Here is a 12386-nt window from a genome sequence, read left to right as displayed (position 1 = left end):
AAAAGTGAGTGCAGTTATTTACAAAACTGGTGTGTGTGTGGGGGGCAGTTACTTTTGGCTAAATGGAAAAAGTGCTAATCTGTGTTAGTGCGCTTTTTAGAATTAAATATTTGGAGAAAAATATGTAGTCTAATAATAAATAAATAAATGTTAAAATATTTCATGTTCTCTGGCATCATACCCAATAATGTTTGGTATGCAATGCAGGCACGTGATGTTTCTGTTTGGGTATGTTTTTCTCCCTCACATAGCACGGGTCGTAATAGTCCCATTCCATTCCGGAGTCCCACACACCGTTGTTTAGACCGTCGCTGTCCGCGGATAAAATCCGGAGCGAGACACCTGGAGAAGCGTTTGCATAATTAGCTTGGCAGTGATGGAAAAAGTATCCAATTGTCATACATGAGTAAAAGTAATGATACCTTAATATAAAATGACACCAAGTAAAATACTTGAGTAAAAGTATTTGGTTTTAAATATACTTAAGCGTCAAAAGTAAAAAATTTGAAATGCTTTAAAATTATGCAAACCGGATGGCACCCCCCCTTATTACAGGGATAGCAAGGGGCACACCAACACTCAGACATAATTTACAAACGAAAAGTGTTTAGCGAGTCCGTCAGAGGCAGGGATGTTCTCTTGATCCAATTCACGCACTTAATGTACCATCTTCGTGTCGTGTTAAGCGTTCAAAATGTAAGGAGTAGCCTACTTTTGGGTGTCAGGGAAAATGTATGGAGTAAAATGTACACGTATTTAAAAATGTAGTGAAGTAAAAGTCAAATAGCCCAAAAAACGACTTAAGTAGCACTTTAAAGTATTTGTACACCACTGTAGGTAGGCTGTGATAGGCCATCGCTTTCTAATGGTGGAGAACATTTGATATTCATACTTCATGTAAATGTAAAACCGCTATGTTCTAGTAGGCCTAATGATGGCTCACCGGCGCTTGCTCCAAAGTCGCTGTCCAATCCAGGGCCCATGGTGGAATAGTTGTTGTCAGATACAACAAAGCATGACATCTCTGGAGGTATGTTACTGGTATAGTCACATTCGAAGTCAACCATATCAAACTGGTGTTCCATGTTGTTCAATAGCTCCATGGTGCTGCACCGACGCATGGGCCTCTGGTCAGATGTTACCTGCGTGCGTAAAAACAGTCATTCATCACATGTATCCAAGACAGACTTCAAGGGTTACAAACTAATTTTAGGCTAGAAATCACGAACTAACCGTTGAGTGTGGATTATTTAGCGCAGGCGAGTTGGGTGGTACAAGGTTAGGCCGTTCTACCTCTGAATCACTTGACTGCGGTAGGACAGGGGCGCTTCTGCGCCAGTTCATTTTGTTCCTGCTGTACATTCGTGACCTACGCGTCTGGTCGACCCTTGAGGTGGCCAATATGGTGCTCTGCGTCCTCAGAGAGTCCAAGCCACCGCCTGTGGCCCCGTCCGGCCGGATGAATCGGATTCTCTGGTCCACTGCTGCCCTCTCCTTTGACGAAGTTCTTGAAGAGTTCGAGGGCTGTGCCCGAATTGTCTCTGCAACCGAGATGTAAGCCCTTTTCTCATCTTGATTTGGCAACAATGGCGTCTCGGATATTCTGGTCATTCTCTGGCGCATCGACAGAGTAGACTGTAACATACTCTCGTAGTCCTCTTGTTGTCTTTTTCTGTTCTTCTTTGAACAAATGTGTAACTTGTAACCCAGAAACAAACAGTTCAACAACAACAGAAGAACCACACACGGTAAGAGTAGAATAATAAGTAGCGTTAAACTGGTCATTGGCAAACCATCACTCCGATTTGAGGGTGGTGTTGATGGGCCTATTTGCGACATTTCATCACAAATAGTTTATAGGATCCAATTCCAGAACGCAAGATTTGTGAGTTTGTTCAAAATTACTTATCCTAATTGGTTATTTTCTGTGAGCACGCAGGTGTTTTGTGGCACCAATCAATTTCACTATCCTGCGTTTGAACTCTGCACAATGAGTGCTTGGCGAACCCTGTGTCCATGGTCTCTTAGATTTTCTGCTTCAAGATCTATCCAATTTGTTCGTGTCACCATAATATATCTCTGCATTTAAATGAGCATATTTTACTCCCAAAATTAACCATTTGCCCACAGTCGAATATATAGACATATAGACAATATATACATATAGACAACCAAACGGAGGCCTACTCGAAAATGTTTGAAACAATCAGTTGTGTTGTGACAAGGTGGTATACAGAAGATAGCCCATTTGGTAAAATACCAAGTTCATATTATGGAAAGAACAGCTCAAATAAGCAAAGAGAAACAACAGTCCATCATTACTTTAAGACATGAAGGTCAGTCAATTTGAAGGTCAGAAAATTGAAAGATCTTTTAAATTTTCTTCAAGTGCAGTTTCAGAAACCAAGCACTATGGTGAAACTGGCTCTCATGAGGACCGCCACAGGAAAAGAAGACACAGAGTTAACTCTGCTGCAGAGGATACATTTATTAGTTACCAGCCTGAGAAATTGCAGCCCAAATAAATGCTTCAGAGTTCAAGTAACAGACACATCTCACCATCAACTGTTCAGAGGAGACTGTGCAAATCAGTCATTCATGGTTGAATTGCTGTAAAGAAACCACTACTTAAGGACACCAATAAGAAGGGACTTGCTTGGGCCAAGAAATATGAACAATGGACATTAGACCAGTGGAAATCTGTCCTTTGGCCTGATGAGTCCAAATTTGAGATTTTTGGTTCCAACCGCTGTGTCTTTCTGAGATGCAGAGTAGAGTGATATTCACATGTGTGGTTTGCACTGTGAAGCATGGGGGAGGAGGTGTGGTAACACTGTCAGTGATTTATTTAAAATTCAAGGCACACTTAACCAGCATGACTACCACAGCATTCTTCAGCAATACGCCATCCCATCTGGTTTGCGCTTAGTGAGACTATCATTTGTTTTTCAACAGGACAATGACCCATCACACCTCCAGGCTGTGTAGGGGCTATTTGACCAAGGAGAGTGATGGTGCTGCATCAGATGACCTGGCCTCCACAATCACCTCAACCCATTTGAGATGAGTTGGGATGAGTTGGACATTAGAGTGAAGGAAAAGCAGCCAACAAGTGCTCAGCATATGTGAGAACTCCTCCAAGACTTTTGGAAACCCTATTATGGGGGCTGAGTCGCTCGCTTACTGGTGCTCTTCCATGCCATCCCTAGGAGGGGTGTGTCACTTGAGTGGGTTGAGTCACTGATGTGATCTTCCTGTCCGAGTTGGCGCCCACCTCTGGTTCATGCCATGGGGGAGATCTTCGTGGGCTATACTCGGCCTTGTCTCAGGGTAGTAAGCTGGTAGTTGAAGATATCCCTCTAGTGGTGTGTGGGATGTGCTTTGGCAAAGTGGGTGGGGTTATATCCTGCCTGTTTGGTCCTGTCCGGGGGTATCGTCAGATGGGGCCACAGTGTCTCCCAACCCATCATGTCTCAGCCTCCAGTATTTATGCTGCAATAGTTTGTTTTGGGGGGCTAGGGTCAGTCTGTTATATATGGAGTATGTATCCTGTCTTCTCTCTGAGGACCTAAGCCCTAGGACCATGCCTCAAAACTACCTGGCCTGATGACTCATTGCTCTCCTCAGTCCTCTTGCTGTCCTCAAGTCCACTTGGTCGTGCTGCTGCTCCAGTTTCAACTTATTATTATCTGACCCTGCTGGTTGTCTATGAACGTTTGAACATCTTGGCCATGTACTGTTATTATCTCCACCTGGCACAGCCAGAAGAGGACTGGCCACCCCTCAGAGCCTGGTTCCTCTCTAGGTTTCTTCCTAGGTTCCAGACTTTCTAGGGAGTTTTTCCTAGCCACTGTGCTGTTTGGGGTTTTAGGCCCGGTTTCCGTACAGCACTTTATGACATTGGCTGATGTAAAAAGGGCTTTATAAACGAATTGATTGATTCCAGGTGAAGTTGGTTTAGTGAATGCCAAGTGTGTGCTATTCTTACTCTCAGTAAGTTGAGACCCTGACTGAGTTCCTAAAAAATACATTTGATTCAATTTTATCGATAAACATTGTGAAGTTTTGCAGTACAGTACTGCTCAAAACCTACTGCAACCACTGAGGATCTGCAACAGCTTACCACAGTAATCCTTTCTAGCACGATATACACTTATTCCAGAAAGCACACCAGATATACCCGGGCATTATGTGGCTGAGCGATGAGGAGAAACAAATGTTTTTTGCAGAATATTTAGATAAAGCCTGGAATAAAAGAAAAAGGGCTACCTATAATTAAATTGTACAAATATTTAGCTTCTATGTGGTAAATGGCACGTGTGTATATAGATGGTGTATAGGCTTGTCTCCCATATGAATCTTCTCTTTGTTCCAGACTGGGTTCAAATGCCTTCTGTTTCTTTTTTTCTGTTTTTGTATGTATGTATGTATGTATGTATGTATGTATGTGTGTGTGTGTGTGTGTAATAATGTGTGTGTGTGTGTATGTATGTATGTATGTCCTTTTACTGCTCTAGGGATATAATTATTGTTTGGATAACCTTTATTTACTAATATGTATAGATTTTTAACTTACATTTCTTCACTCTTTATGCAATGCACAATGCAGAGAACACTGGATGAAGAATTGTCATTTAATTACCACAGTGAATTATTGTAATCTTTGTTTGTGTCAGTTAATCCCATAAGGGATGGATTGCCAATTGGTGATTTAACACGAAAATGAAATTTCATTTAATTCATTCACTTTTTATTTTTGGGTCAACCGCTTGATCTGCACTTGGATGTAGTCAGATAGCTCTCAGGCCTCATTTGTCTTCCATTATTTTGTGGGAGGAGACTTTGTCTTGCCCAAGACTTTGTCTTGCTCCAACTTCTGCATCCATATTCAGATTGTTTGTGTTCAGCATTGCCTGTGGCAATATGGACATGCTCTGCATGAATTGTCATTCATGACCGCTGCTGTACATTTTATACGATAATCAAACATCAACACCATGAGTTAAAATTCTGATATTTTCATTTATTTAACATGCTTTTCTTTGTGTCCATTTGTCAATTTCGAATAATACATTAACATCTGGTATAAGTTAAAGCACATATATACACAAACATTTCAAATGATTCAGTTGAACATTTGACAGAGGAATCTCTTTTAGAGACAAAGTTATACATATTTTTGTACACAAGTACACTCTTGTACACAAGTACATATTTGTTATTGTAATAAATCAATGTAAAGGTGCAGTCATATGAAAACCATACAACCATAGCCTACAAGTGGTAGAATCATTTTGTCACGTGACTATCAACTACCTCAGGTTTCTGTAATAAGTCAAATGACTCGATTGGAATACCAAGTTCCTGATATAGGCAAGCAGTATACACAGTAACAGTACCCATTCCCTTTTCATTCAAGAGAAAGTCAGTAGATGTGCCCAGACACTCAGGAGTCAATTTGTCAGTTAAACTGTAAACCTTTCTACTTGTGGCATTGTATCTGTTAAATATGCTTATGAAAAGTGCCTATTATCAAAAAAGCTTCCATCTGACCCTCTCCGGTGCCCTCTGCCATTGTCTCTAAACCGAGCACAGGGAGAAGCTGTGCTGGATTGTCACAGCACCTGGCAAGGCTGTGATTTTATTGGCTCAAACAGTAGGTTGTTAGCACAATAGCATGCTAAGACATTAGCCCATTAGCACCCAGCAAGGCTGTGTTTGATGATCTCTTTGGACTGGGGAGGGATCCTGTCAGGGAAGGCCACCTGGAATTCCACCACCAGGTCGCCACGTGTGGAGGGGGTCTTGGCGTGGGGCAGGCCCTCGCCCCTCAGCCGCCGGATGCCGCCGGGCTTGATGACATCACTGCATGGCAGCGGCATCGTCCTGTTGTCCAGGGTGGGGACGTTGACTGTGCATCCACATAGAGCCTGGAAGGAAACAGAGAGGAAGATCGAATTTGTTAGTTTTCCGGTTCCTTGTTTTATGTTGAGAGCCTTTGGTTACATAATACAGTACATGCAGCAGACTCCATACCAAAATTAGCTGCAGTTGGAACTTCTGAATGAATGTATGAAACTCTTACCTAACCATGGCAATTTTCCAAGTGAATGTGTTATATCACAGAATTGAATGTAGAGCATTTACCCCCTAAAGACAATGCTTTGCTCTGTTATGCAATGATAAGTGTTACAAATATCATACCGGTAATCTTCTCTGTATTCTGGCTGTGCGTGTGGGTGTCGGTACTCAACAGAGTGACTGAGTGGGGCCATGGGAAGATGGAGAGGAGCTCTTTGAAGAGGCTGCCATGTCTGTGAACGCTCTCATACTAATCTGAGGAGCATAGGACGTGGGAGTGAGTGACTGCGAGCCAGAGAGAGAGGGCGAGAGGAAGCTAAAGGCTGGCAGAGGAGTCAGTGAGGGAGCGAAGTGAAAGAAGTGTGAGGGGGCGGCCGACACAGAGGCTATATTTAGCTACAGCTGCTGCTCTCTGCAGGGTGCACTGCACTGTGTGTTCGTGGGGGTCTGTGAGCTGAGCTAAGGACAAGGTTGGAGCGGTGGTGGGTTAGCTGAGGGGGGCTCTGAATAGAACAGTGTTTTATTATTTATCTATTCTACAGCCACCGATTTGAGCCATTGCCCAAAGTATGGAAGTGGCACACTTCAGCCGTGCCTTGAATCTTCATGTAATCCTACCTAAACTAAAAGTATGGCAGTGCTGTAATTCTGCTAAGACTTACTGTGTTATACACCCAAATAAATGTAGGGTTGACACACAAACACAAACTTACTTCTTTGAGGGTGATCTTGGCTGTAAACACAATGTGGGACCCATCCCTCTTGTAGTGGGGGTGTTTCTTGTCCTTGAGAACGAAAGCCACGTCGGCGGGTATGTTGTTGGGCGTCTCGTCGCCCTCTCTGGGGAAGGTGATCTTGGTACCTTCCTTCCACCCCTTCTTTACCACCACGTTCAGGACCTTGTCCTCAGTGCGCAGGCTGCGGCCGTCCGGATTGAGACGGCGCCGAGTGATCTTCATGTGCTTGGTGCAGCCATGGAACACCTCTTCCAGGGTCACCAGGAGGTCGTGCACCACCGCCATGCCTTGCAGACGCCGACGTCCGCGCCGAAGCTTCTCGCCAGTGGGGCCATAGTTACTGTGGTAACCACCGACGTGGCTGAAGGTGAAGCGGCTGAAGGGGTTGAAGAGCTCCTCCTCGCCGTCGGGCCCGAAGAAGATGTCGAAGTGGTCGGAGCCTTGGAAGAAGGAGGAGAATGTGGCATGGGCGTCACCGTGGTAACTGTACTGATGGGTGTTGTTCTCCTTGCCTGCCATGGACACTCCGCCTCCGTTCTTAAGACCTGAGACACAAAAGGAAAAAAGACAGTTAGTACAGTTTACTCAGGCAGAAGATGTGTGATCTTCAATCTGGTCCAATCTTCTATTCTACTTATCACTCTGAGACAAAGTTCTTACTCATGTATATTTGGTTTAACACTTCTGGAGGGCTTACAAAATTTACATTTGGCAATTTTTTGAGTTTGCAGAAACATTTTCTTGGTGGATGGCTGAATAATTTATCAGCCTGCGGTTGTCTCCACCACACATGTTGGGCTGGCTCTCTGGTGGACCAGGTTCTGCAGATTTTTTGCTAGATGCAACAGCAATTGGCAACGATACTGCTGCTTACCATCAACCATTCAACAATGCATCTGCCTGTGCTATAGTAACTACTTCTACTCAACTGACAAAGGCAAAGAGCCCTACTAGGCTACTGCTGGTTAAATTACAAGGGAAGGAAGGAAAGGCTCTCACCTTCTTCTCCAAACTGATCATAGATGACTCTCTTCTTGGGGTCGGTCAGAATCTCGTAAGCTTCTGCGATCTCCTTGAACTTGTCTGCGGCGTCAGCGGCGCTATTCTTGTCGGGGTGAAACTTTAGGGCCATCTTCCTGTATCCCTTCTTGATCTCATCTTCGTTGGAGTCTGTCTCGACGCCCAGGACCTTGTAGAAATCCTTCCCCATAGGCTTGATGGACATAACAGGCACCTCTTGGTCCTTTTGGTTCTCCTGGAGAAACAGGATGAGAGAAGAAACACGTTAGATCTCTATAGCCTACAGATGTCAACCCCCTTATAAAAGAACAAATGCCTGACTGAATTACACCCACCAATAGATTCACTTTGTCCTTTGTCTAAAAGTCAGATTCGAACTGTGCCTCAATGAAAAGATATGAAACCAGAGTTGGATAAGATGTGGTAGAAAGATAACTAATTCCCTGGCCTGTGGGTTCTAAACCGTCCTGATAGTGCTCTCGTTGCCATGCCCATGATAATGCATTGCTAAGCATCTGTCACCTTTATGACACCCAGCAGGTGTGACATTCAACAGTTGATTGAGAATGACCAAGACAAATAGCACAGAGTCACCAATGATTATCAGGAAAGCCTACTGTGCTAGTTTGTACCAATATCAGAAGATGCATACTTGGAAATGTTAGTGTTATGAATACAAATGACCACAATATCAATGTATTATTAAATATTGCATTCAGCCAATGAAAACAGTGTTATGTTAAAACTAGCCCATGGCAAATGCAATTATGTCCATTCTTACCGACTAAAATTCAGATATTTATCTGCTCACCTATAATACAGACAATGTGAATATGGGGGGAGCTCGTGTGTATGAGCATGGTGAAGCAGACTGCAGCTCCTACCACAGATCCTGGATGCACCCTGATTGTCTCAACTAGGCTACACTGTCTGCAGGATACTGGGGAACCCATTGTTCCCATACAAGTTGAACAGGCTATAGTTCGAAAAGAACATTCAATATTTGACATAAATCACTATGCTTAATCTCAAAGACTATTCTCAGCAATTAGCAACATCTTTGAACTCAGTCTTTTTAACGACACAACCATAAGGCACAATTAATGACTATATGCGTAAAATGAGCTTTGATATAATTCATTACAATCAGTAAATTACTGAAATTAATACAATTGTAAAAATATAACTTACCCCTGACGAAGAGCCCGAGCTGTCATTCCTGTTCATAACGCGGACCTTGCACTTGACATTTTTGGTTTTCACTCCAAACTGTGTCCAGATCAGAACCATAGTGTTCTTTTATTGAGGAGCTGTCCGCTGTTCTGTGGTGCTGAACGTTTCTTAGCTGTTTTAGCTGTGCTTGAGCTGTTGGTTGACTGAACCGCTGACTGCAGACTGTGCTATATACCGCCGCCGCAGCCCTTTACTATACACTCACCACCCACGCAGCGTGACTGAGCTTTCCCAAAACCCGCCCATTTTCATACGCACAAGAGGGAATACCGTGCCTACCGATTACTCCTAGAGACCATTGGTGTTCGCAGCATTATCACGCGGATGTAACAGCCTCCTTCTCCTTCTTGAGGCTCGTTTCCGGAATTCTGAGCAGAAGCTCATGGAACAGTCACGACCAGTGAGGTGAATCCTCAGAGCTGTCGAGGGTTGAAGACTGACTGACAGATAGACATCCCTAGAGGCTATTTAATCCCCCTGACATGGACCATTGGATTGAACAATCCCTTGAAGCTGTGATCAGAGAAATTAATCGTTAATGTTTTCTAGTCAAGTACTAATTTATATGACTATATATACTCTGAAGCTCAGTTGGTAGAGGATTGCGCTTGCAACGCCAGGATATTGGGTTCGATTCCCAGGACGACCCTTATTTAAAATGTGTGCATGCATGACTGTAAATCCATTAAGATAAAAGTGTCTGCTTACTGGTTTATATTATCATATTTAATAGGGGAACAGATAAGGACATACGATCCCAGTATGGTGACATCATGCATTCTCCATCTACTTCATAACAACAAAGTGTTTATTTGAGGTTCTGTAGGATGCTCATCTGGTTGTTAGATATCTGGTTAGATTAGATGTGCTTCATATGAACAAAGTATAGAATAGAAATGGACTGATGATAGATTCAAAGAAACCATTTGAGTATCCTGCAAGACTTATTTGGTGTTGTTTTGTCTAGCAGTATGAATTGTATAAGTGGACATCCAGTACAGTTGAAGTAAGGACCTGTGTTGTTGTGCACAGCAGTTTATGGTTATGGAACAAAAAGTGGACATACATGGCCATGTTTCCTTTTCTATGATGCTCACCACAGCCAATGGGAGAGATGGATTCTCCATCTTTCAGTGGAGTCTCCCATTCACTCCAACAGGAAATGGAGACAAATTTGGTCTGAACATGGGGAGTCAGGAGCGTCACTGGCTCTGGCTGGAGTGGGGCTCTTCTACAGCAGAGAGAGGGATGGTTCTAGAATGCAACGAATTAGGACATTCTGTTCTATTCACAGTATTCTCACTCTCCCATCTGCCCACGGGAACATTGGGACTGGTGGAAATCAGAGCTCGCTGTCTCTCTCGCCTTTTTTTCTCTCCTCGAATAGAAAATCACAGTTATTAATGTGTCGTGTCACACTGAGACTATGGCTGGAGGGGGCGGCAGGGGGGACGGCTCACGTGCCAAAGTGTACCAATAATACACAGACAAGCATGCAGAATGGGCGCACTCGCATGCGGTTGGTCACACTTCAGTACTTTATTTGAATCTAAATAAGCATTGTCATTGTCACATGCTAGGGGCTGTATTGTCACCGGTCTATTTATGGACTATGGAGCCGACTACAAAAGCTATCACACAAAAATACATTGTTGTACAATACAGAATTGTTGTACACCTTTATTCTTGTCTATATGATTTGCCTGAGGGCTGATACACTACATGTCCAAAGGTATGTGGACATACATTAAAATTAGTGGATTCTGCTATTTCAGCCACACCCGTTGCTGACAGGAGTAGAAAATTGAGCATACAGCTATACAATCTCCATAAACAAACATTGGCTATAGAATAGAGCTCAGTGACTTTCAACTTGGCGCAGACATAGGAATGCCACCTTTCCAACAAGTCAGTTGGTCACATTTCTGCCATGCTAGAGTTGCCACGGTCAACTGTAAGTGCTGTTATTGTCAAGTGTAAACGTCTAGGAGCAACGGCTCAGTCGCGAAGTGGTAGGCCACACAAGCTCAGAGAATGGGGCCGCTGAGTGCCAAAGATCCTAAAAATTGTCTCTCCTCGGTTGCAACACTATCGAGTTCCAAACTGCCTCTGGAAGCAACATCAGCACAATAACTGTTTGTTGGGAGCTTCATGAAATGGGTTTCCATGGCCGAGTAGTCGTACACAAGCCTAAGATCACCATGCGCAATGCCAAGCATTGGCTGGAGTGGTGTAAAGCTCACCACCTTTGGACTCTGGAGCAGTGGAAACGTGTTCTCTGGAGTGATGAATCATGCTTCACCATCTGGCAGTCAGACAGACGAATCTGAGTTTGGAGGATGCCAGGAGAACGCTACCTGCCCCAATGCGCAAACTGTAAAGTTTTGTGGAGGAAGAATAATAGTCTGGGGCTGTTTTTCATGGTTTAGGCCCCTTAGTTCCAGTGAAGGGAAATCTTAATGCTACAACATACAATGACATTCTAGACAATTCTGTGCTTCCAACTTTGTGGCAACAGTTTGGGGAAGGCCCTTTCCTGTTTCAGCATGACAATGCCCCTGTGCACAAAGCGAGGTCCATAAAGAAATGGTTTGTTGAGATCGGTGTGGAAGAACTTGACTGGCCTGCACAGAGCCCTCAACTCAACCCCATCGAAACATTTGGATGAATTGGAACACCGACTGTGAGCCAGGCCTAATCTCCCAACATCAGTGCCCGACCTCACTAATGTTCTTGTCTGAATGGAAGGAAGTCCCCGGCAGCAATGTTCCAACATCTAGTGGAAAGCCTTCCCAGAAGAGTATTAATGCCAATGAGTTTGGAATGAAATGTTCGACAAGCAGCTGTCCACATACTTTACTACTGCCTTGCCTCAGTAGTATTTGAACACAATATACACCATGTGGTGTATATTGTGTTCAAATACTACTGAGGCAAGGCACCTGTGAGCAGTTTCAAAGAATCACTATTTTCAGATTTAGTCTCTTATATTTACAGTTCAAAATGTTTAACAATTGTAATCAATATGACTAAATAGTCAAGCATTGGGTTGATGCTCTTCAGGGTTTTTGCTTCCTGTGCAGGCCTCCTCTTGCATAAATGTTTTTTCCCAGTGATTTCAGCTTCACTTGACACGACCACTGTGGTGCTGAAATCTCAGATTGCAGCTATTTACCTGTTGTTTACATCAGAGTTGTTGTGGACTGAGTCACTACAGCACTCTTTGCTGTGGCCCCCGAAATTATATGTATCACTCCTATTACATTTTTCTAAAATGTCTAACTTATACAGTGCCTTCAGAAAGTACTCAGACCC

General features: G+C 43.6%; 2 protein-coding genes across 2 annotated transcripts; both read right to left on the bottom strand.

The window, feature by feature from the left end:
• Positions 1-11: 11 nt before the first annotated feature.
• On the bottom strand, positions 12-1839 carry hwa (huluwa). The gene is made up of 3 exons (XM_064943162.1): positions 1234-1839; positions 944-1142; positions 12-342 (listed from the first exon to the last, which is right to left on the bottom strand). Exons 1-3 carry the CDS (start codon positions 1837-1839, stop codon positions 176-178), a joined length of 972 nt encoding a protein of 323 aa, XP_064799234.1. The 3' UTR covers positions 12-175.
• A 3170-nt stretch (positions 1840-5009) lies between these two features.
• LOC135516916 (dnaJ homolog subfamily B member 5-like) lies at positions 5010-9219 on the bottom strand. The gene is made up of 4 exons (XM_064940985.1): positions 9030-9219; positions 7818-8073; positions 6795-7363; positions 5010-5930 (listed from the first exon to the last, which is right to left on the bottom strand). Exons 1-4 carry the CDS (start codon positions 9126-9128, stop codon positions 5697-5699), a joined length of 1158 nt encoding a protein of 385 aa, XP_064797057.1. The 5' UTR covers positions 9129-9219; the 3' UTR covers positions 5010-5696.
• Positions 9220-12386: the final 3167 nt, after the last annotated feature.

Source organism: Oncorhynchus masou, chromosome 28, assembly GCF_036934945.1.
Source record: "Oncorhynchus masou masou isolate Uvic2021 chromosome 28, UVic_Omas_1.1, whole genome shotgun sequence".
Classification (NCBI taxonomy): Eukaryota; Metazoa; Chordata; class Actinopteri; order Salmoniformes; family Salmonidae; genus Oncorhynchus; species Oncorhynchus masou.
Note: the sequence above shows the minus strand (reverse complement) of the source record. Positions and strands in the feature narration are given on the sequence as shown.